Genomic DNA, 24,617 nt, shown 5'->3' on the forward strand with positions numbered 1-24,617 from the left:
TTACATTCATTTAGTGTTTCTGCGAGTCTCCAGATACTGGTCTCCTGAGTCTCTAGGGGTGATGAGGGATGCGGGTCATTCTGTGTGGGCAGGAGGATGCTAAATAAAGAAAAGACTGCAGTCTTTCTCAAGGGAGAGAGGCGGGACACAGACTGTAGCCATTGTTGTGGGGGCACCTTCCTCAGAGTGGGATATGAAATGCAGAGGACGAGCTGGAGGAGATGAAGCTTCACCAGTACATGTGGCAGCAGTCAGGACAGCTCACACCCCGCCCGACACACAGCACTCCCTCCACCCCATTGTCAGCTTGCAGATTGAACACAGAGCTGAGAAATAGTAGACGGCTATTCAATGGTACAGATGAGGAAGCCATAGCAGAAATAGGACTGAGGATTTCTTTTATTTTTATGTCCGACCAGAAATATTTCATGTTCCGCTTCAGGTAAGAGGTCACGTCTGCGCTGAAATGATTCTCTGAAATATTTGTGCTGAAAGAGCCCGGCGGAGAAGGCCATGCTTCAGCTGCCGTGACTCAAGGGGCAGCCCCTTCATGGTGATTTGGGCAGCTCAGGATTGGTGAAATGAGCAGGTTTTCATTGGGTTATGATGCTGTAAATATCAAAAGATCATACCAGCAGTATTGATTTTTAGACTCATTGGCAGGCTGTGGAAAGCAGAGATGTATAATTGATGGGGCTGCATTTCACATCAAATGCATTGTAAATGCATTGTAATCTAGGATCTATTCCTACATCTCAAACTTGAATGAATTGTGAGGGGGGATGTGTGTGTGAGCCTGCATTTGATGTATTATGCACCTGTTCCATTGAAGAAACCTGTAGGCATGGAAATAAGAACAGTAGCTTGAGCTGATAAAAGTTTCTCCGCATCGAAAATGCCCAGCGTCCATGTGTCAGGTTGGAGTCGCCTGGAAAAGGTTTTGTTTGTGCGATATGGTATCCACAGGATGCTGGTTAAGTGTGCCCTCCCCTCTGCTCCAGGTCGGCAGACGTGCCCGCCCGAGAAGTTTGACTGCGGGGGCCACGCCAGTAAGTGTGTCTCGTTGTCATGGCGATGCGACGGCGAGAGGGACTGCGAGAACGGCGCGGACGAGGAGCAGTGTGCGGCAGGTAGGTGTGACCGTTGAGGCCCCGGCTGTGCCGCAGAGAGAGGGGAGCCCTGTCTGCCTCCATCTGCTTTGTGGATGGGCTGCTCACGTATGCACCGAGACATGGTGCAAAGCAGAAGGTGGGGAATTTTTTTGTGGCGTAGCACCTGGCAGATGGACCTGTCTTTGTCTTTGTGGGCGTATCTTGTGTCGAATCTTCAAAGGCACTGTCTCCTGTGGTGACATCGCCTTGATCAATTTTCCAGGCACTGAGACAGGGGGGAAAAGGCTTTCCAGTCTCATAAAGTTAGGGCAGCACTGACACTTTGAAAGCCCGGGAAACATGTGTCTGTTTGTAGTAATAATTTCATCTCCGACGTCTGTGAGACGACGTGTTCTTTCATCAGAGTGATAGGCCAGGAGAACACTCAGGATGGCAGTCTACAGCGTATTCCCACATTCAGTATCAAAATCATAAAAACATTATTGATTTCCTCTTTCTGAGACCCAAACTGCTATTGATTTTTGCCCGTTCCCCTGATAAGCAGATATTATGCATCATACATTTGCCCTTTCACCAGATCACTGTGACTGCATATTAATAATAAACATCACTGTGATCCACAGTGCCTTGGAGAAAGATACAAATTCCTTTTACTTTATTTACTATTGTATTATATTACTTTTACTCTGTTTTATTACAATTAATTAATTGTATTATTGCATTTAGCCAATTTCAGCTAGCAGTGTAGGTTTCAGTGTCTTTGACCTCAAATACATTGAGCAGTACATGGCCGTTCTGTTTATTTCAGAACTGTGTGACTGTTCTGGAGCCAGTATCTGTGATAAAAGGGAAAGGTTCGTCTCTGTGTGATAGGCGCTGTAGAGGCCTCACTGCACATGCTAAAATTATATGAAATCTTAAATTTCTCCTCTTTAATTTTAATTTATCTCGCCTTTGTGGAAGTACATCTTTGCTGCATCCCCAGCCCCTCTCAACACCCACAACCCCCCTCCCAAAGCCCACACTGCTGTGCAGTAGCCGATATTCATTTGTAATGTCACTTCAATTATGAATGTCTCAAACGGTTTTGCTGAAGGTTGTATTTTTTACTCTCCCCCTCACAGGGATATTATTTCCTGTTCCCTTTTGTGATTTCTTTTTTAATTTCTTTGACTGAAAATTCATCAGCTCAGTATATGTGGAACATGCCGGAAGGCATGTTGCTGTGCCCTCACACTCTCCGTTAGCCTGCGTTACCTCCCTTTAACCCTTCAGCAGCTCCGAAAAAATATAACGCATTACAGTCAATGCGGTCCGGTGACCACAAGATCAACTGTTTCTTCAATCAGTGAGTTTCTGTAGGGTCCAGAAATGCACAGGCGCTCAGATAAGCTTTATGGTCCAGATGCTTGTAGGAGTGTGTCTGATATTTGTGGACAGAAGCATAATACAGGCAAATTAACTATGTTAATTTGTAAAAATAATATTAATAAGCACACTTTTTGTATTCACTTATATCTATAGATTTGCTTAGTCTCATTTGCTCAATCAAATTAAGTCTATGTGATGAGAAACCTTTTTCTGCCTTTTAAAAAAAATACTAAAACCACATTTGGCTGTTTTTATTTTATTAAAACAGTTAACATTTAAAACATTGCATTTCTAGAACTGGTTTAGGTCAGTGGGGAGGTGCCTTGCACTTGCAAACCATCATGTCGCTGAGCTGAACTAGGAAACAAGAACTGTATATATTACAGCAATATTACACTGAGCTCTGACGATTATTCATTTCCTTCTTGTATTTAGAGCGGTATTCAATTATCTGCTACACAGTTCTGACTATTCACATGAACAGAACACAGCCTCAAATTTTTCATCTGAGAAATTAGATTTAGAATTGCATATTAGGTTTCTCCTTCTCCATATTTCTATTGAATACATATTTAAAATACTCCAGGCTCACTCCATCTTTCATTTGAATGAGAATGCCTTAAGACTATGTTAATATTAATGTTAGTATACATTAGCGAATACGTAAGCAATTACAGTTAATATGTATTTTTAAAATAAAGTGCACAGTAAAATTAGATGAAAAATCTACATCAACATAATAGTACAAATATTATCCCTCTCTAAATGTGCTCTGTGAGCCAGTAACCAAAGGGAAACCAGTGGATTCTAAAAGAAAACAAAACTCATGTATATTATGCATGTGTTTCACAGTCACATAAAAACACCAGTTCCTCCCCTTGCATTCATGCAGGAGTGAGTGCATGTGCTCTTAGAGAGAGGAGGCGTGACTCCGCACACACACAGCCTCATGCTGGGATGAGGAGTGGGCTCAAGCAGGTGCTCTTGGTCTGTCCTCACACACATGCACAGACACTCGACGTGGCAGAGAGTGGTCCCCGCTCTGGCCCGTGCCTTTGCTACAAGGCACAAATTACCATCGGGTGGGGGTAATTTAAATATATTCAGGGGAACACAGATAATTTCCTTCCTAAGGACCTCCCCCCCCGCCCCCCCCTCCCCAACTGCCACCCTGCATATTAAACATCAAATGGCCTCCACTAAGCCCGGCTAGGGAGGGGGAGGAATGTGAATAATACATTTCTTTGCTGGAGTCTGTACTCCTCCAAGGAATGTTCCCTCAGCTCTCTTCCTGTTCAGGCAGCCACCAAAAAACTCCCCGTGCACCTCTTGTCTGTCTTCCAGATCACCCCCCCCTCCCCCCCCCCCCAGGCTGCTCAGAATTGAATGCTGGCTGAATTTAACTTTAATCACATTTGCTAATAGATATATCCATATGCGGAATTAAACATGCAAAATCCACCTGCAGAGATTCAGATTTACATTAAAAAGCCCTCTGAAAGTTTACAACCTTAATCTATAATAATGTGCTATCACTTACATTTGGGCACCAGGGAGCTACCACGTGGGATTATGAGGAGGAATGTAGCTGTACATTCTGAGAGAAAGAGAGAGAGCAAGAGTGCAAGAGAGCGAGAGAGAGAGACAGAGAGAGAGAGAGATGCAGAGGCAGATGATAAAGTATGATGTGGAATATGGTTTGGCTGAAATAACTCAAGTATCATTTGCACAAAGTGCTACTGTTTTACTGGTGGACCATTTATCCTCACAAAGAGGCTATTTCTGGATGAGTTATTTCCAAAGGTGGATACGTTGGCTTTAGCATCAGTTATGTTTCTTTTCTCACAGCTGAGCTAAAGAAACACCATGAAATGTGATGTTCTCCCTGTGATGTAGTTCATACAGCCAACTACCAGAAAGTCACTTGTCAACTTAAAGAAAAGGTTCATTTATTGGTTTGAAGGACAATTGCAACCAATTTTGGGAGCAATTTGTCATGTGCTGATTGTCTGGATTTTTCTAAAGTGGATTTATGTGCATATCCTTTTTGTAGAATGAAGTGGCAATGGACTGGCAGGAGTTTATTAAAGACCATGCTGCCATCTATTTCTAAATGACCTAAGATGCATTGGGAGACAGAGTGATGTTACAGTTCTGACCAAGAGACATAGTATTAAGGCCCATAACTAATTGCAAGGAGCTAATCTTAGTGTCCTTTCTCAGGCCCCTAATCTAATGCAATACCTTTGCTAAGAATGATGACCTTTGTCTTTTTTTATTTGAATAGTTACTCTCTGCTGTATTAAAAGAAAGCTGGTACCTATTAACTCTACTAGGAATTTTTGGGGATTGATTTCTTCTCTATTGCAGTACATGTCTTGCCATTGTTGAAAGGACCTTTGCCACTGTTGCTGAATTCATCCACTAGCTTTTGTCTGAAATTCACACTGTATCTGTGAACTATGTCCATATGTACATTGAGCTCTATAATGTTTGGGACAAAAAATTATTTTCTTGAGTTGGCTCTGATTTTATATTTCTAATGGAAAATTACATATACTTAAAGTGTATATTCTCAGCTTTTATTTAATTGCATTTTTTATACACTTTGGTTTCACTATGTCAAAATTACAGCAGTTTTTATACATAGCCCCCTTTTCAGGGCACCATAGTGTTTGGGACAAATGGTTTCACAATTGCTTCTGATTAGTCAGGTGTGTTCAATTGCTTCCTTCGTGCAGGAGAGCTTTAAGAGGGCTTTCAGTGTCTAGTCTTGAATCTAGGCTTTTGATAGCCTTTGAAGTCTGTTATTGATGTTTGTCAGCATGAGGACCAGAGTTGTGCCAATGAAAATCAAAGAAGCCTTTATGAGGCTGAGAAATAAAAAAGAGTGCTGCTGAACTCAGTAATTGCAAAGGATGTGGTAGGCCAAGAAAGACCTCTACAGTCTGACTGATCATGACAAAAACACTCTTCAGGAGGCTGGCGTGGATATGTCAGTGACTACTGTATGTAGAAGACTTCATTAACAGAACTACAAAGGCTATACTGTAAGATACAAACCACTAGTTTGTCGCAAAAATAGGATGACCAGGTTACAGAAAGAAGGTCTTGTGGACAGATGAGACCAAGAATCAGAGTAATGGCAAGAGCAACATGTGGAGGCCGAAAGGAACTGCCCCAGATCCAAAACACCCCCCTTATCATGAACTGTACAAGTCAACACTTTGCTGTAAAAATCTGAGTTAAGAAGCATTGTCTGGCCAGATAACGTCATTGGAGGCACATCTGCGAAGATCCAACAAGAACACACTTTTAACTGGAAAACTGAAATCCTGTCTGGCAAGTCATTCACACTTTCCGAATCCAACAGAACATGCATGCTGCAGAGAACATAGCGTAGCTAGTCCTAAAACAAGCAGGAGCAGAGAAGGTACTCAGCACCTGGTGATGTCTATGGGTCAGAGATGTCTATGACTTCAAGAAGTCATTGTAAAGGATATGTGACAAAGTACTAAACTTGACAACATTCATTTACATAACATTAACATGTCCCAAATATTACGATGCCCTGAAACAGGGAGCTATGTATAAAAAGTGCATTGTTACATGGAGAAACCAAAGTGTATAAATATACCCTTAAATAAAAGCTGAGAATCTGCACAATGTGAATTGTTTGATTAAAAAATTGTGTACAGAGCCAAATCAAGAAAAATATCTCTTTGGTTAAAGCATTATGGAGCTCACTTTTTGGTTACTAACAGTTTTGTTGCTAGCAGTTGCTGATTGCCAGAAAAAAAATGTGGGGAGATTGTCTTCTCATGCCTGACAGAAATGGGAACAGATTTTTGGGATCAACCAAGTTTTTGGTCCCTGAAAATAGATAACCCTTTCTATACTATAATGCCCATGTTTTAAAGTATTTGTTAATTCAATCTAAAACCAGTAGTCTTAAAAGCAGACAATGAAATCTAATCAAATTTGGTGTAATTCTTAATTTAGAAAGTAATAAACAAGGACCAAGCTTTGCCACTGAAATGTTAAGCTTATTATTATTGAAGTTCTTGCCTTTTTCTTTGAAGGAAAGGCTAGAATTAACTGTTACTGCCCTATCTGGCTCACTTGGCCAGGGACACTGTGTTCCTGCCAAAGGTTTGGTAAGAGGGTGCCAACTAACGCTACCACACACTACCCTTCTTGCCAGGGGTTAAGCTCTTCACATTCATCAAGAGAACAAATTCCAAAAACAGACACCGCTGGTGGAATTCTGGGAGGATCTTTGCGATTTATCTGTTTTTTAATCCATCCATTTATTTTCCTATAAATCTGAAATGCCCAATATTATTTGCGGGCTGTCTCATTGCTAAAGCATCCTCAGCTTGTAAGCCTAAGAGAGGGTAGACTAGCATGAGCATGCTGAAGCTAGCCTCTGCCTCTTTTCACTCTGCGGTCCAAAAGCTGAGCTGCACAGCCATTATGGCCGAGGGCCGCCTTATTGACAGAGACAGGGCAGGCAGGTTCCAGGCAGAGCTGCTGTTGCACAGTGAAGTGGAGAGTACTCTGCTGACTGAAATACCACGCAGTAAAATTGTATTTTAAAAGACTCTGATACATTTTACTCTGTTACATTTTCATTCATGATGAGTTGAATTAATGCTCTATGTATCTCCCTGAGTAAGGGACCACCCAATGGCTAACTATGGACCACCCTCTGGGACTTCAAGTGCCCCCTTCTGTAGTGCCCCTTTTTTTAACACAAGCCTGAAATTGACATACCAAAAATAATGTGGTTACTCTTGAACCCTTTTGACTACAAGCATAATCCTGCTTCCTTCCGAAAGGTAACTGTTGGGAGTTGGTTTTCCAAGAGTCAGAAAAAATGTTACCTTACTGCAACAAAATAAAAGAATCTCAAACAAAGTGGAAGTTTTTTTATCGCCTAAAAGATAATTGTTTGTTGAGTGGATACAGATGCTTGTGGCTGTACCTCGAAACACAATGGAGCCACAGCCACAGTGTTGGACAAATCCTGGTTCATATCCAAACTGTACTGTCTGTGTTTAGTCAACAGCAAAACAGACAACAATGATAATTCCTCCAGAAAATTTACTCTGGAAGTAAACACCGGACATTCTGTCGGGGTTTCTCCTGGTTAACTTGTTTTTGGGGCTATGTATTTTGTCCACTCGACCCTTGCTGTGTTAAGAATACCAACTTTTCTGTGATTTGTGTCATCTGTGGATTTCCAAAACATGTAGAAGTTGAGGACCCCCCAAGCCTGTTTTTCCCCCTTGCAAAATAAGGAACCATTGTTCCTAAAACATTGTCATTGTAAAAGGTTTATAGAGGTATAACTGTGAGTTTTAATACTTTCAAATGGTATATTGTGTGACCAGATTTATTGAAAGTTTCACTGTAAAAAATACATTGAATGCAAATAGACCCATGAGGGACTTGTGGGTGTAATACCTTGAGTCCCCGTCTCCATTACTTGTTTCCTCAGTAAAACTATGTGGCGTTTTCCCTTTATTTCTTATGAGCTTTGTAAATCAGCATTCTTTATTTTCGGGTAATTGGAGTCTGCACAGTTCTCTCGTCCTCTATGTGTAGACGAAGGCGAGTTTACAGATAGCATTTTTTGCTTTTCCCAATGGTGCATTTAATTCACTGCCTGAAAGGAAAGACGTAGCTCCTGTCAAGAACATGCCTTTCATGCGTACAGGGACAATTTAACTTGTTGTATTTTTAAAGCATATCACCAAAAAAAATACTTAAACAAGCCTTTAATTGTGATATATCTCATATAAGACACATACTGTAGATCAGGTGAGATGGACCAGCGTTTAATCCGTTCTGATTGCCTTCTGTGTCTGTTTATTCAGTGGGTATCCTCAAAGGGAAAGATGAGCATCGCGCAACTGTTCTTACCAGAAGGCGACTAACTGAAATGGTTGGGATGAGCAGCTGTGATGAGCTTAAAAACTGCCTCAGTGGTGCAGTCAGACACAATTAGCTTGCAATGCAGTCTCTGTGTGGTGCAGGTTTTGAATGAGGTGGATGTGTTCTGGTTAGAGGGAGGTCAGAGCAAGGCCTTGTCTCGGGTTAGTCAGATGACACACTACACTGGTGACCTGTCTTTGCTGTCTGCTTTAGATTATAATGAAGCCCAACACAGAGTTTTGCCTTTCATATCATTGAGCCTCACTCTCAAGTTCTGCTGACTCTGGAATATCTTCTGGGCTCATCCCTTGTTTGATACTGCCTACACTCACCTGTGTTTTGTAAATACTGTAAATGAGTGATCTAAGCATGTGTTGTATAAGTATAATGCAGGAAAAAACACGGTTGCTTGTTATTTTTCTTGTTCCTCTAGTGACCATAGTAATATATCATGCCAATCCAGCATAAAGCATTGCAGTTAAATATGTATTTTAAGCATGATCATGTTCCCTTAGTTATTATTTATATTGCATACATAGCTGCATGTTTTCCAACAGTTGCTTGACTGAATACTCATTACAATAATTGCATCAATTATCAGGCTTGGAAATGAAACTGAAACTGAACTGTTGTTGTTTTATGCTGTTCATTCAAATTTCACTGTGATTCATATCCAGACGTGATATGAACTATGGCATATATGATTGGTTATGATTGTAATTGCTACTTCTGCTTTTGTTGAATTGGGATCATGAATTGCAATATGTGCTAGGAAAGAGAAGATTGACTTCTGATTGAAGCAATTATGTTTATTGATGTCAGAATATAAGTCATGCATATTCTTTTAGATTTTATTTAAACTAAACAGCTTAACCACTTGCTGAGGGTGGCACATCCCAACACACTTGCTTTTCACATTGCAGAACTAAATAGAGGACAATAAAAAATAAAAAATATAATTTTGTCACTCATTGTGAAAGCAAACCTTCCTGTTATTTTTCATGCTCTCATATTGCGGGGGTTTCACTTGACATTCCAAGTGGTGCTTTAGGTAAGATTGTATGCAAGTTGAGTGTGTCTATGAAAATGTATGGTACACCGGATGAGCATAAAAGCTTATTTGCTTGGCCTTAGGGTAAAACTGCTGTCATACATAGGCGATTTGATGTCAAAATTCCTCCAGTTTACCTCGGGTATACAGCGATGGCTGGCCAGTGGAACTGTGTCTCTGAGTATAGACATCCACTGTACCTTCAACTGGAAGTAACCGCTCCAGATTATCTTCTTGGTATAACCTAATTCAGTCAATTAGATAGAAGGGCTTAGCCAAATAGGAGCTGACAAACCAGTCCACTAATATACCTCTAACACAGACTTTACGTGACCCTAAAGAAAGTGTCTCTTGAAGTTAGATTACCGCTTATGTGTTGTAGATCTATATATGTCAGGTACCTGGAGTCTCAGGCACTGTAAGGGAGGATTCAGAAAAAGGTTGTGGGGAAGAATGTGTAGAACTAGCAGTCAGGTCCTTTTGTGATGCGTGTTAGTCTTCAGCCGTTAAGACCCGTCTGTCTAGCTCTGGAGCACAGACGTGAGGCCGTATGCAGATCCTGTAACCCTGTGAACCCACTGCATTCAAGCTTGCAACTCAAGGCCTCACGTCTTATTATTCGACAGTAGGTCAAGGGGCGCGGGAAGCATCCACCCTGAAATAAACAGGAAATGCAGTGCGGTTATGCACAACTTCCAATGGAGGGCAGGGGCTTTACTGTGCTTAGGAAGAGAGGCTGCCTCAGAATGGCTCATTTGTAAACCTGTCACATTGGGGCTGTGGAAGTGTAATTGGTTTAGGGACGGGGCCCTCTTTCTCCAGGCTGCTGTTGTTAAAAACTTTTTGGCTTTTTCAGTAGTTTTCCGGCGCTTGTCTCCTTTGTCATTTGTTGCTTCTGCAGAAACAGTGTCAGACAGTTGTGGAAAGAGCTATATTGGTCAATGGATCCCTGGGCCTTGTAAAGACTAACCAGTGCTACGTATGTGGTGTATAGCCCTAATGTACATTAGGTGATGTAAAAAGTTTAAGGTTTTATGAATAAATGTAGTCATAGACAATAAATGTAGTCATAGACAATGTATTAATCGATTAATGGGGCACCATTTAAATGCCACGTGATTAGTTTCCTGCATTGCCTGCTGGAATATTGAAGAGGCATCCTGCAGCTTAGAACATGAAATGCATTTTATTTCTATTTCAGAAGAATCTTGCATCCTAGTTGTTTGTGCACCAATGAAATTATTTCAATTGGACTTTCATGCAAACAGCCCAAAGCTTTTAGATCATTATGCTCATAAAAAGCAGTTCCATGTCCAAGCTGGCAGATTGGGACAGTTTCAGTCTGCGTCTCTAAATAAAATCATTTCCAGATCATTTTGGGGGGTTTGGGGTATTTCCCACACCACTAAACAAACAGCCTTTCTCTTATCTCCCATCACACAGCAGATGTCTGTACATTTATTCTGAAAGCTGTGAAGACTGTGGTCAGTGTAGCTCCATTAGTGACTTCTAAGAGAGGCGATATATCAAAAAGCAACATCTCAAGATTGTTAAGAAATCAACATTTCACCTCATTTCACGCGACGGCAGAGCAGCAAGGAATTTCTGGGTGCTAAAAGCAGCATTTTTTTATTTAGCTGGTTTTGTAAATGGGAGCGCATCAGCGCTTTATGTGGGGAGGGGGGGCACTGGATACACACCCCCAGTTCACAGTCCTGTTTGTGCTGCTCCTGTCTGCAGCCCTGCAGTGAATATTAATACAGAGCAGTGTTAGAGTGAAAGAGTAGGAGAGAGAAGAGAGGGAGGGAGAGAGAAAAGTGCAGCACGCTATTTAGCGGGGCTGTCAGGAGCGGAGAAGCACAGTGACAGCGCCGGCGGATTCATGAATTAGCCGTTCCAGCTCCGGCAAGATCCGCAGGTCAGCCAACCATCGGCTTGGCTCATTCTTGGCAGGTGGTGGGGGGTGGTGACAAAGGCCTGCGAGCTTTTCTGTGATGTCGCACATCGCGGTGGGCGGAGGACCCGTCAACAGGGCTCTTGTTGCCTCTAATAAACAGGCTGACGAGGATAGCGGGGCAAACTGGTACCTAAGAAAGTCTTTTACCTCACTGGACTTGCAGAACCATTTGCACCCATCCCACTCCTCTCCGCCCCTGTCCCATGAATGTCATTGCTGCTCTACTGGCCATTTCCTGGAGGCTTGGCCCTGAAATTCCTGGGCATTTAATTTTTCGCTCAGGGCGATGGAGCTCATTTGGCGGTTGGTGTTGGTCACTGCACTTTAGCGGCGACTCTGCCTTAAATGCCCTAATTCAGTCTCCATCAGTAACCGCAGCCACACCTCTGAGAGCCGTGCGTGGCACTCTGTCTGCACGCCTCTTCATCTTCCTCCCTGAGTCTTTACGACCCCGGCGGCTCTTGTGTCATATGCAAACGTGTTGTGGTAGAAAAGCTCCCCAGATATCCCTAGTCCTATACTGACTTAGTGACTCACTGTCATCTTCAATTCTTGAAGCCATTCATCATAGATTTCTTTGTCACCAGTACATGCCCCCCCCCCCCCTGGGGTGAATCTCTGATGCTCATTGCTTTAATGGTATTAAGTGTAATGATGCTATGTATTGAATGCTACATTAACTCTGTTTCCAGATAACAGTGCAGAGGGGGGAAAATCTAGAAATAGCTTTTTGATGCCGGAATAGACAACACTTTCACCATTTGTTGAAATATGTACAGAAATTCAGCACCTGCCAGATTTATCTTAAGTTTTAATATTTCATTAGTATGCAGTAGGGATGGTCCCGAGTGCAAATACCATATTAGAAATATATTCAAATATTTAAATAAAATTTTCTCCCCAAATTTTCTCCTCCCGAATTTGCCCAGTATTATTTGGATTCAGATCTTATTTCCTATCTCTTTGAAGCAATTTCCTCAGAAGTCAGCACCACGTTTTTCAATTAGGCACACGCATACAGACCTGCAGAGAGATAGCGAGCGAGAGTTTCTCTCAACACTAGACTGGCCAGAGCGACGCCAAATGCTATATCCACGACTTTACTAAATATTTGCGCTTAAACTAACTACGTTTTTCAAATTCGAAAAAAAATTGACTCGGTCAAGAAATACAGGCAGAATGGACAGTTACACTATAAAATAGTTTTTTTCAGTTTCTAATTGACTTCAGTGTCTCTTAAATAAGGGTGGTGGTTGAGTTAATGCATTTTGTACTCTGCAGTTCTGACTAAGAATGAGTAACTATGTTTTGATTTATAAAAACATTTGCCTGTGTTTGAAACTTGATTTGACTGTTTACGTCAGTGTTATAAAAGCCTGTTATGGCTATATAACATATAGAGCATTTGTTAAACACAGCTTTAAAAAGCAGATTGCCTGTTGTTAAACTGCACTGACTGAAACCGCTTAGCTCTGTTTACTGTTTTGGTTTTTGTGTGCTCAGTGGCACACAAGCTAGATACTGAGAAAGTGAGAAAGTTAACTTTTTCACTGTCAGTGTCTTTCACTGCTTGTGGCAGAATGAGAGGAGCATGCTGAGTCATTGTAGCTTGGGGTGTCTGATTCAATCAGAACTCAGATAGACTTTGTAATACGTTGCTAACAGACTTATTTTGCTCTGCCCTTGCCAGACATAGCCTCAGTCATCTACCAAATCCACACCTGATGCAAACTGTGTCTGGAACATTGTGTGCCAGTGGACCAAGAGCTGATCTGCTAAACGAGGTTACCTTATTGAATAACACGCTCTGAAAAGTGGACCCTCTCAGAAATGTGAAGTGCATTGGTTGTGCTTCAGAAATTGTGCATACCTTTTATATTCCAAAGATTGATCTGTTTTTTTTTCCTGTGGCCCATGTCTCCCAGGGCCATTGCCATGTATCTTCAGCAGTGTCTATTGTCTGGACAGGCCATGTGTGGGCAGGAGGAGACCCTTTCCTCAAATAATGTATGAGGATATAATGATATATTCCACCATCCTTGTGCCCTCCCTACTACACTCTGCTTGTTTCAGTGCGTCTCTGCAGGACACCTTCCTGTAATTTGTCCCTGATCTGCAGCGAATGGATGTGCTCAGAATGTGGAGTGGAAGAGTGGAACTAAATTGTGTTGGGGAGTCCCCGGATGGTGAGCGAGCCGGGTGGAGAGCAGCGCTCCTGTCTTGCTCGCCCATCTGTGGCGTTTGCTTTGTTTTGCGTTTTCCCCGCTCCTCTTCGGCGCTGTGAGATTTGAGGGCCGACTGGGTCTCCATCACGCTCTATTTGAGGCTGCGTCGCGTGTCAGGCTTCACGGCTCATCGCGCTCAGCGAGCTCCTGACACCGCAGTTCGCAGAGCCGCGTATCTGAAGAACCGGCTTCTGTTGGCCTGGCTCTCAGGGCCTTCTCCACCCACACCAAACAGGTTACAGAGCCTTGATGTTTAGATGTTAACTGCAGTTTTCTTACAGCTGTTAGGTTTCTGTACGGTACAAACCACAGTGCTTATATAAAAAGACAGAGCTTCACTAAAGTTACACACCTATCCAAGGCTATGAATCCCTCATTTACTTATTGTAAACCTTCCTCAGACCAGGGTGGAAGGAAAAGGATGTCACATTGAATTGTAGAACTGAGCAGGTAGTCTTCCATCTTCATGAAAACTTACTGAAGGGGAACATTGTGTGCTTTCCAAGCCATCCATGCCAGCAAGATATCTGAGAAGGATATCTGAATTCCAGTATTCAATTCTGCAGGCATAACTCAGGCTAGCCTCACATGAGCTCAGCGGTGTCTGTGTTTCTCCGTGAAGCACAGCCCAAAGCTCTCCCTTGGAAAGTGGGCTCACCCCCACCAGCGTGTTCTTTTTTGGTGCGAACATGACCTTGAAGCTTTGGCGCTTCCCTCATTTGGTTGCAAGGCAGCAGAGAAGATAGCTGCATCTGTATCTGTGCGTGTTTTGCATCAAAATGAACATTAAGACTATATTGTTTGCCTTATGAACAACAAGGATGATGTTTGCCCTCCTGATTAAATGACTGCTCCTTTATATAAAGATTAGGTATTTTATCTTTCCTGTGCTGTTTGTTGACTATTTATTTACTATTAAATGGACTATGCAAATCGTCATGCTTATTTATTTATTTATTTATTTTTACAAAGTTTGTGCAGTCAAGTTGTTATGCTGTAGTTTGTGGTGAATATCAATATTATGCATAGCAATATTTTTACAATTTTTTTATTTATCTTCCCCAAACCACCATTTTCTTGGTACTTTATGCTGTAAAACCATGGTTTATACTGTATGTATAAGGTCACACTTTTTTTTTTACGGTAAAATATTTGTTGCATGATCATAATCAGAAGATTTTCAAAACTTTAAGTTATTTCCTACAGTTTTTTAAATGTTATTTGGTTATCTGGGTATCTGTTCTCATTTTGATTCTCATTTCATTACTGTTAGCGTAGATAAAGAGTGTAGGAAGAGCAATTATATTACAGAATATAACAAAGTGCTGTGACAAACCAGCTTGACCTTTAGGATTAAATTGAATTGTACTGATAAATGTCTTGAACAAGTTCAGTATGCTAATGTACAAGTATAGTGTATTTGTGTATTTCTCAATTAACAACAGTATTTCATGTAGCATAGCATAGTGAGCTACATTATTACTCCCTTTTTTATAGTGATGAACATATAGATTGATGTGCAGTGAAGAGACCAGAGCTTGACAGAGGAAGAGCTCAGAATGTGAAATTTAGTGCATTCATATCTCAGTAATCCCGTTCATTTGTTTTGATGCTATTATAGCAGGGCCAGGAGGCTATGTCTGCGCACTAAAACTTTTATTGCTTGTCGCCATTAAAAAGCCGGGCCGGCCTGGAGGATAATATACAAACGCAATAACGTCGCCGAGACGGAGCCCCTGGAGTCACCCGGGCGTGTCTGTCTTCTCAGCCCGATTGTGTCTCCCGCTCCAGACGGCAAGGCCTGCTCGGGCGGCGAGTTCCAGTGCCGCAACCGCAAGTGCATCGCTCCCGTCTTCCTGTGCGACGGCGACGACGACTGCGGCGACGGCAGCGACGAGGAGAAGTGCCCGGCGCCCGCCTGCGGGCAGCACGAGTTCCGCTGCAACAACTCGGAGTGCATCCCCCGCCCGTGGAGCTGCGACGGCGACGCCGACTGCGCCGACCGGTCGGACGAGACCGTGGAGCGCTGCGGCCGGCGCACCGAGCCGCAGAAGCCCGCCTGCCCCGGCGCCGAGTTCCAGTGCGGCAGCGGGGAGTGCGTCCACCTCAACTGGAGGTGCGACGGGGACGCCGACTGCAAGGACAAGTCCGACGAGGCCGGCTGCCGTAAGTCCCCGCTGCTACCCGCGCCGCGCCGCGCCTGGTCAGTCGCGCTGAGCTGTCTGCGTTGGGTCTCGTGATTATGGGTTGATTTGCTGCCATTTCTTCATTTCATACGTTACGAATGCATCGGTTCTTTGGCTTCAGAAACAAGGAAGTAGGAGAAATATTTCTCAGGTTCATTGAAATGTACACTAGAATTTAAAATTAAATGAGTCTCTTATTAAATGATTCTGACTGACTGACTGATGTAGCATGTGGTATAGTGTGGGTAAAGGCAGAAAATTGAAAAAAAGTAAGTTTTGATCTGAAATTGATACATTTCAGAGTGAATTTATTAACATTTTGGGCACCATAGACCTACAAATATAGTCCCAACCCATCAGCCTACAGAAGTGGTGATTAACTAGCACAGTTTTGGAGGTCAAAGGTTTTAGAGGATGCAAGCATATTGATGAGATTATTTTTGTGGTAATGCTCATGAAGTAGTACCCACTGACTACAAATACCAAATGAACCTGCAGTACGTGTGTATGTGTGTGTGAGAGAGAAAGAGTGAGTGAGAGTGCGTGTGTGTGTGTGTGTGTGTGTATGAGAGAGGGAGAGACAAAGAGAGAGACAGAGAGACTGTGTGCTGTAGAAGAGGCTTGCTTGTGATGTCATTAACAGATCAGGATGATGTTAGAGGAGCGTTGGATGAGTGAGGCTCATGAGTGTCCGTGGGGTTGCTTAGCAACCACTTTAATGTCCCGGAAAGATGAAGAGCCCTTGAATAAAAGGGTTGCCAAGGTTCAGCAGGGTTCTCTGAGCTGGCGCTCTGAATTATCAGTGGTTTTCAATGTTATTAATGCTAAGGAGAAGAATTGTATCAGTAAGGTAGGAAGTGTCAGATTTTCTGTTCTGTCTCTGCAGAGGTGTCTTTGTTCTGGTACAGGAAATAATAGGTGTACATATAATCTTATCACAGAGATTTGATCACAGATCCATGGAGCACATTTTATTAAAATGTGCTGCCTGTTTCTACACAGTAAAATGTTCAGTGTTAAATCAGCTCTTATTGAGTAGGCCGTATTGGTCTCATGTGTACTCTGTTAGAGTTCAATTTACACTGAAGATTTTACTGTGTATCAACGTGAAATTACTACTGCATCTATTCTCCCTACATGCTTGCCCACTGTTGTGTGAGATCACTATTTGCAATTTAGGCCAATCTTCGGTTTCAACATTAACCGACATCCTAAACTTCCGCAAGGGGTTAGATCAGCTCTCAAATTCAGACATCAGGGCCCACCAACTGGCTAACTGGGAAACATGTTTTGCCCTGGCGCACAGACGTTTGGGCCGAACGCAGATTGGTGTAATATCATGCTTAATGACGAGTCACCGTTCAGTCTGTTTCAGCATGATGGCAGGCAATGAGGGTACAGCAGAGGTGAGCCAATGTTGGATTGCACTGCTCAGTCAGTTGGAGGTGTGAAGTCATGAGCTGCGATATGAATTTTTGACTGGGCGTCTCTGCAGAGCTGATGGTGATGAAGAGACGATGGTCTAATCCCCCACTTTCAACCTTACTTAGTGTGTGCAACACAAAGTAACGCCTCACATTTACCTGAGATTGAACAATGTGCACGTGGTGGACTGGCCACTGCATTCACCTACAGTAATATGAGCCCAAAAGAAGACCTAACAGATGCTCTGGATTAGTTTGTGTACCACCGTGACCATGTGATGACCATTTTGTGACCATTACCATCTGTTCTTAGCGAGCTGCATGCACCATTTCTTGCTGAGTTGAATGTGATTTTCCAGAAAGTGAGTCTTCTAATGTCGGTAATCACGTTGGCAGTGGGCATTGTTGACCATGAATACAGTACACCTGAGATTTGAAACTTGGTCATTGAAAAAAGTGCCACCTATAGAATTTGAATACTTAATTATTTGTTAATTGCATGTTAGTTTTTAGTGGCACATGTTGTATTAAACCTGGAATTGAGAAGATGAAACAAGCTCAGAGATAATTATTAAAAGCCGTTTTAATGAGTATAATGAATATAGTCTGGAGGTAGATAGATCTACAGATAGATGGCTCATTTGGACTCGCTAATAAATGAGATGTTGAACATAATTAATCGTTACTGTATGTTCTCTCACCTCACTGTCAGTCATGCACACCGGTGCTGCTTTGATTCCAGAGATTTATCATTATGACTATTATTATTTTTACCATCCTTCATTTTAAATAGTAATAAGCACTTAGTCAATTTTTTCATTAAGGTTATTCTTGTTTGTGTTTGTTTGTGTGTGTGTGTGTGTGTGTGTGTGTGACTGAGTGATTGTGCGTATGGCCTGGAAAACATTCCGCAGATTAATGGTTTAGTGGTAGTTTCAGAGGTGTTGAAATGGATAATTTCTACTCCATTCCTGGGTTCAGCCATTTAAAAGTACAGAACATCAATAATTAAAAGGCACTGTAAAAAGATAAATGAGAGAGATAAACCCTCCCCCCTGGGTATAAGTATGAATGACAAGCTAAGCCGTTTAGACGTGTTACCTCAGGGCTGTCTCACAGAATGAGTAAATACCTCATTATATTTTACCTCTCTTTTTAGTGTTTTTTTTACAGTTGTGGGAAACATTGGATCTTTTTATTGTGTAATTAAAATGTGATGCCTGTTGAGCCGCGTAAAAAAAAAAATAAACACACATGCATTTCACTCTGGTCTGAGCTGTCCTGTGGTAGAAAGCTGGGTTTTGCCATGTGCGTTGCAGCCCAGGTCACCTGCCGTCCGGATGAGTTCCAGTGCGGCGATGGCTCCTGTATCCATGGCACCAAGCAGTGCAACAAGGTGCACGACTGCCCGGACTACAGCGACGAGGCTGGGTGTGTTAATGGTGGGTGTCTGCCGTACGGATGTGGCTCCTGTGTTTATACCGTCAGGATCATATCTCCCTTCCATTACGCTCTCCGCGCCCTTCTAACCCTGTATCTTTCTATAATCAACAGGGGTAAATGTTAAAACATGTTTAATGAGACATTTTTTGTCATTTAAATACTCAGTTTTTGATTCTCAGAGTCTTTTTAAAGGTTCTTAAATGAAGTCTTGAAGTCATCAAAACACTGAAGCAGAATTTCTGTCCTGAGGGTTAACATGTTGACATTTTTCAATATTTTATGGCTTGAAACTCATTGTCTTTCCTTGCTCTAGTGAATCCACATACCAGCCAATGTAGAACGTCTCTCAGGAAGGATGCAGTACATCCATGGCTGGGAGATCATAATGCATTAATATTCTCATCTTGTTTATTTCACAAACTTAGCATTTCTCTTGAAGTGTGCTCGAAGTGGTGCTGAGCCCCACAGTTTTCATGTCGTAATAAAATTGTAATAAAATGCATTTTACGGCCCCACCAACCGCCTTCCTTTTTAATCCTTACGACAGCCACCAAGTGCGAAGGCCCGCTGAAGTTCATGTGTAAAAACGGCGAGTGCATCGACAGCAGCAGGGTCTGTGACTCCCACAAAGACTGCAAGGACTGGTCCGACGAGCCCATGAAGGAGTGCAGTAAGATCAACCCTGTCACTGATCACCTATCACCCAGTCACTGATCCACCCTGTCACCCAACAAATGGCTCACTGGCCATTGAACAACTCTCACACAGAGGAAGTCTCTTCTGAACAATTCTGTCACTGGTGAACTTTCTCACTGAACAACTCTGACCTTCTGTTACTGTCGCTGTTCACCTGAGTAAAGTTTTATGATCTGCACTGTTATTGTGTAGCTTTTCCACTGAACAGCATGACAATTTAAGCATGTAACTGCTTAGATAGTAATGCAGTCACTGATCAGAACTCTACCTGAGTAATACTGTTATAGATATAATTGAGTAATGCCGTTATTGACTGGCACTGTTACTGAGTAATGCTGTTACAGATCAGCATTGTAACTGAGTAATGCTGTTACAGATCAGCATTGTAACTGAGTAATGTTGCCACTGATGAGCTCTGGCTCTGCTATTTTGCGTTGAATTCAAATATTGGTGGACATTGTCAGGCTAGTAGGATCCAAATTGTGTGAAAAGAGGAAATAAATGAAATGATCAAATTTCAGCTTTCTCACTATGCCCAAAGACAGGCCCCCAGGTAACCCCTATTATGTCTATGCAGTAAAACGTGACTATGGCCCACCATTTTACAATAATTATTGTAACCTTCAAGGTAGTTATTTTGGTGTACTTCTTGAAATATTGACAAATCCCTTTTTAAAATTGCACTGTGTGTGTATGTGTCATGAGGTATATAATTTGTAGATGTCATTGCAATGCACTGAGTCGTGTCAGGTCATTTCTATCATCAATCTCCCCCTTCGCTCTCTCTCTCTCCATCTCTGGCTGAATGGAGCCCTCACTTAATGTAAAATACATAATGACTTGCCAGTTCTCCAATTGTTAATTTCCCAGAGGTGCTCATGGGAAGCGGACCCTTCATTGAAGGAATAAGTGCAGACAGAGTTGGGCCTGCAGGGCTTTGTGTTATCCGGGGCATGGCCAGGTGTGTGATAGCATGAAGTTCCATAAACAGAATGCCCGGACCCTGGGCAATAGGCTACAGAGCAGCCACAGTGTGCTGTGGAAGAGAGAGAAGAAGGGAGAGATAAGGAAAAGAGAGAGAAAAGAAAGAGGGAGTGTGTGTGTGTGTGTGTGTGTGAGAGAGAGAGATAGAGAGAAATATAGAGAAAAGAAATATATATATATACATACATATATATATATATATATATATATGGAGAGAGAGCGTGTTATGTATGTTATGTACATTGTAATACTGAATACTGAGGTATGTCATGCCAATAAAGCATTTCGAATTGAATTGAGAGAGAGAGTGAGAGAGAGTGGGAGGGAGGGAGAGAGAGAGAGAGAAAGGGGGAGATAGAGAGAGAAGGAGAGAGAGAGATCCGCCTGTCTCCTGTGTGCAGGAGCCTCTCGGGGCTTGTTACTACAGCTTTGGCAGGCACTCTTCCCATCAGCCTTGCTTGCATCTCATTAAACCACAGACTGAGACTCCCTGTTTTTGTCTGCTGCTCCCTGCAACCTGTTCAATCCTAAACGAACCCGATTTAATCACAACTTTATGCAGCCAAGCAAAAGTGAAATGCACGGAGGATAAACAACAGAAATGAGATTTCACTCTGAACTTATCAACTCTGAACAAAAAAGTACGCACGACGTGCCTATCTGTCCCATTTGAATATTATCCAGAGAACACTGCATGTTTGTTTTTCCTCCAGCCAGCTGCAGGGGGATGCTTTCTGTAAATTACTGTTCAGTATTTGAATGGATATTATGCACTGTAGATAAATCAGGAAAACACACATTTTGAGTTAGCTTCCATGTTGCACTTTACTGCTCAGGCAAAATCCTGAAATTCAGAAATAAATAAAGAAATGCGTTTAAAAATGCGTACTTCTCCCAGAGTCCCGTAGGTGCTGCTCACAGCACGGCGTGCCTGTCCCTGTGGGACGCAGTGGCAGGTGTGTGCGGGTTTCCCTCCGGGGGAACAGCGGATTGTACAGACCTCATCACTTTCACATAATCTGTTGGCACAGCACTGCAGCGAATTGAAAAGTCCCCCCCCCCATTCCCCCCCCCCGCCATCAGTCGCCGTGAGGTGGCTGAGGCATTTATCACTTCGCCCAGTCCTCGGGCATGAGCTCTGACCTTTGACCTTTACCCCCCCCTCTTGTCCAGGCCTGAACGAATGCGCAGACAACAATGGCGGCTGCTCCCACGTATGCGTTGACAAGCGGATTGGCTATGAATGCGAATGCCCCTCCGGGTACAGGCTGCTGGACAGGAAGACGTGCGGAGGTAATTGCCATTCCGCCCGCGCTCGCCCTTTCCCCCGCTCTCCGAGCCGCTCAGACAAAAAAGCGGCGGCCCGGGTCGCGCGGCGTCTCCGCTTCGCGCCCCCCCCACCCCGCCGCCCCTCCCTGTTGGGATCGCCGCGCCGTTATTGATGCGTTTCCAATGTCCCTCCGCAGACATAGACGAATGTGAGAACCCGGATGCCTGCAGTCAAATCTGCATCAACTACAAAGGCGACTACAAGTGCGAGTGTTTCGAGGGCTACGAGATGGACCCAGTTACCAAGACCTGCAAAGCAGTGGGTGAGGCATCCTCTGACGCCCCGGCTCCTCGGCCCCTCGCCGGCTGCGGTGAAAGGAGCGGCTTTGTGTGCTGCGTTTACACAGTGTTCAGTGTCCCGCCAAATATTTACCGTCTTCGTGAGGGGGAAGCTTTCCTTGTCAGGTCCTTGTGAGTCACAAGGTATTGTGTCTTATTCCCACAAGGTCAGACAGACAGTGGGCAGACAGTTAAGGCTGGTTGGGGGGGGTGGTAAGCGTGATGGTAGTGTTTCTGTTTTAATTTAACCCTTAGACTACACGCAGCCTAGGTCAGAGACAACCATGCAATTTGGAACGTTATTTCTCAGGTGCAGACATCATCAAAAGGGCCTAAGCGAGATTTGGTTACGATTTGAATTAATTGGCATGAAAGCCCCATTGATTGCCTCCCCCTGAGTTCTTATTACTTATGGGGAAATCGAAACCGTGTATTTGAACAGCATGTAATAAGCTCCCTCTCCTCGTGGTTTGATGAGGAGTGACATTCAGAGCACCCATAATGTGATTGCGCACTACATGCAGCTAGATGGAAGTTATTATTTATGCAGCCACTTATTTGCTTTGAAGAGACGGTGCCTCCATAAATATCCTGCGGTTTGCTTTGTGACGTCGATGTAATACGGGTTTAATGAAGCTCTCTTTGGCTTACCCCATTGCTCCGAGACCGCCGATACCGAGGCATTTCCTCCTCGCAGTAAGAAGTGACAGCTGAATTGATGATGTTATCAAGCCACGCTGGACCGGAAGCGTGTTCGAGTCCTCTGCTTAAGAGAAAGGTCGTCTGCAGTAAACGTGATTCACTGTGCACTGTTTAATCCCGCATGCAGTTAGTGCAGCTTGTGTAGTGCTGTTTTTGTGTAATTTCGGAGGAAATTTCTGTTGATGAATGTAAATGCAATATCTCCATGTTTGCTCTGTGTTTAGTTTCATGCCGGAAAGTGTGACTGCACAAAGGGTGCACTGTTGGTTGCCATAGGAATTCAGTGCAAAAACATCACAGAGTCCATGCTTAGACCAACAAACCCGAAAACGCCCATGTTTTTAACTATAAAACAGACATGCTTGTGCTTTAGTGAAGAATTCTGAATGGGGAAACAGCAGCACTATGATGCGCAGAAACTCAGAGGGCCCAATTCACATGCTAATATGTTAATTTAAAGAAACAATCCTCAAAGCTGCTGCTATGAATAATGAAATGGGCTTTGAGATTCCCATAGGCTGAAGGTTCTAGAACTCTCATCCATTTTCTAGATATTCCATTAAAATCCCATTACCTGGCTTTTGATTCTGATACTGGCATTGCTTACATGTATTATCAGTCTGCTGTTTGAACAGAGAGAATAAACCGACCGGAACTGGAATAGCTCTCATGGCTCCCTCTTTGAGAGTGCTGCGTTTGCCATTTATAGGGGAGACATTTGTTGTCCGCCATTACTAATTACCCTTGGGCTGTTTTGTATCCTGTGGATATATGTGGTAAATAGGATGTCTTCCCGTACCTTTAGAATTGATCTGAGAGCCCCGGTGATTAGCAGCACATTCCAGGTAGCTGCATTGCATTAGGCCGTGAGTTGCAAATGAGCCTTTTCATTCTGCACAGTGGTGTGTTTCAGCACTCCTCCCACACGCTTCCCATGCTGCTGAAAGCTCGTTAAACTCATTTCTGTTTATTTTCCTCCCCTCGCTGGGCATGGTGCCTTTCAACATGTGAAGCAGATTGTCTGGCCGGGCGTCTCTCTCTCTCTCTCTCTCTCTCTCTCCCTCTCCACATCGCAAGCACGCGCACTGCGTTAGCGTCCGTACAGATAATGGGTGAGACTTTGTGCGCCGCAAAGTATCCCATGTTTTCAGAATTTGATTCCCCTCCCATTTCATCACGAGCCTGTAGTAAGCAGGGAGGCAGGGCTGTTTTAGTCAGATAATTCTTTTTTAGATGCTGGGGTGTTAGAGGTGGACCGTTAGTGGAGCTGAAGCTGAAAATGCAGAGCGACCTCTGGCTGCAAACTTTCCCTGAGATAATCATTTGTGAATTCAATAGAAAGTTCCAGTTTTTTGCACTATGTCATTAGGGGAGCTGAGACTCTACTGCCTCGTAGAGCCTGGCACGGTGTGTGGAAGCATGCTGCTCGTGTTCAGAAGCAAAAAAAATAAAAAAGAGAAATAGATATTTTTAGCCGTGGATGTGAATGCATTCACAGGATGCTTCTCCAAATCTTTCAGTTTCTCTTTGCGCGTGTGTGTATATGTGTGTGAGTTTGTGTGTGTGTGTGTATACATGTGCGAGTGAGAGAGAGAGAGAGAGAGAGAGAGAGAGAGAGATACCTGGATATCTCCTTAAGTAATTTGTAGAACTGCTTCTTTAGCCAGCAAATTCAAATTCACACCAAAACCTGTAACCACAGTAAATGGCTTCATGTGAATATGTACTACTCCTAAGCTTACTGAACGCTCAGGATCAGCAGTTTTCTGTTACTCTGGCCGAAGGGCCAGGGGAACAGCTGGTCAAGTTGTAGGTAGTCAGAGACACAGTGAGTGACTTTACATCTGACCCCTCCATATGCCTGTCCCTCGCTCCCCCTCATCCTCCCACCCTCTGTGTCTCACTATAAATATATATT

The 24,617-nt window shown here is 43.2% G+C and overlaps 1 protein-coding gene across 4 annotated transcripts in view; it reads left to right on the forward strand.

Annotated features, from left to right (window-relative positions):
- lrp8 (low density lipoprotein receptor-related protein 8, apolipoprotein e receptor) overlaps positions 1-24,617 on the forward strand; it is a 118,586-nt gene that overhangs the window by 71,259 nt on the left and 22,710 nt on the right. For all 4 annotated transcript variants that reach the window (XM_064331873.1, XM_064331874.1, XM_064331871.1 and 1 more), the window contains exons 4-9: positions 1,002-1,130; positions 15,448-15,822; positions 18,586-18,708; positions 19,257-19,379; positions 21,563-21,682; positions 21,856-21,981. In XM_064331873.1, coding sequence (XP_064187943.1) covers positions 1,002-1,130; positions 15,448-15,822; positions 18,586-18,708; positions 19,257-19,379; positions 21,563-21,682; positions 21,856-21,981 — 996 coding nt within the window. The remainder of the gene's footprint in view (positions 1-1,001; positions 1,131-15,447; positions 15,823-18,585; positions 18,709-19,256; positions 19,380-21,562; positions 21,683-21,855; positions 21,982-24,617) is intronic.

This window comes from Anguilla rostrata, chromosome 4, assembly GCF_018555375.3.
Source record: "Anguilla rostrata isolate EN2019 chromosome 4, ASM1855537v3, whole genome shotgun sequence".
NCBI classification, from domain to species: domain Eukaryota; kingdom Metazoa; phylum Chordata; class Actinopteri; order Anguilliformes; family Anguillidae; genus Anguilla; species Anguilla rostrata.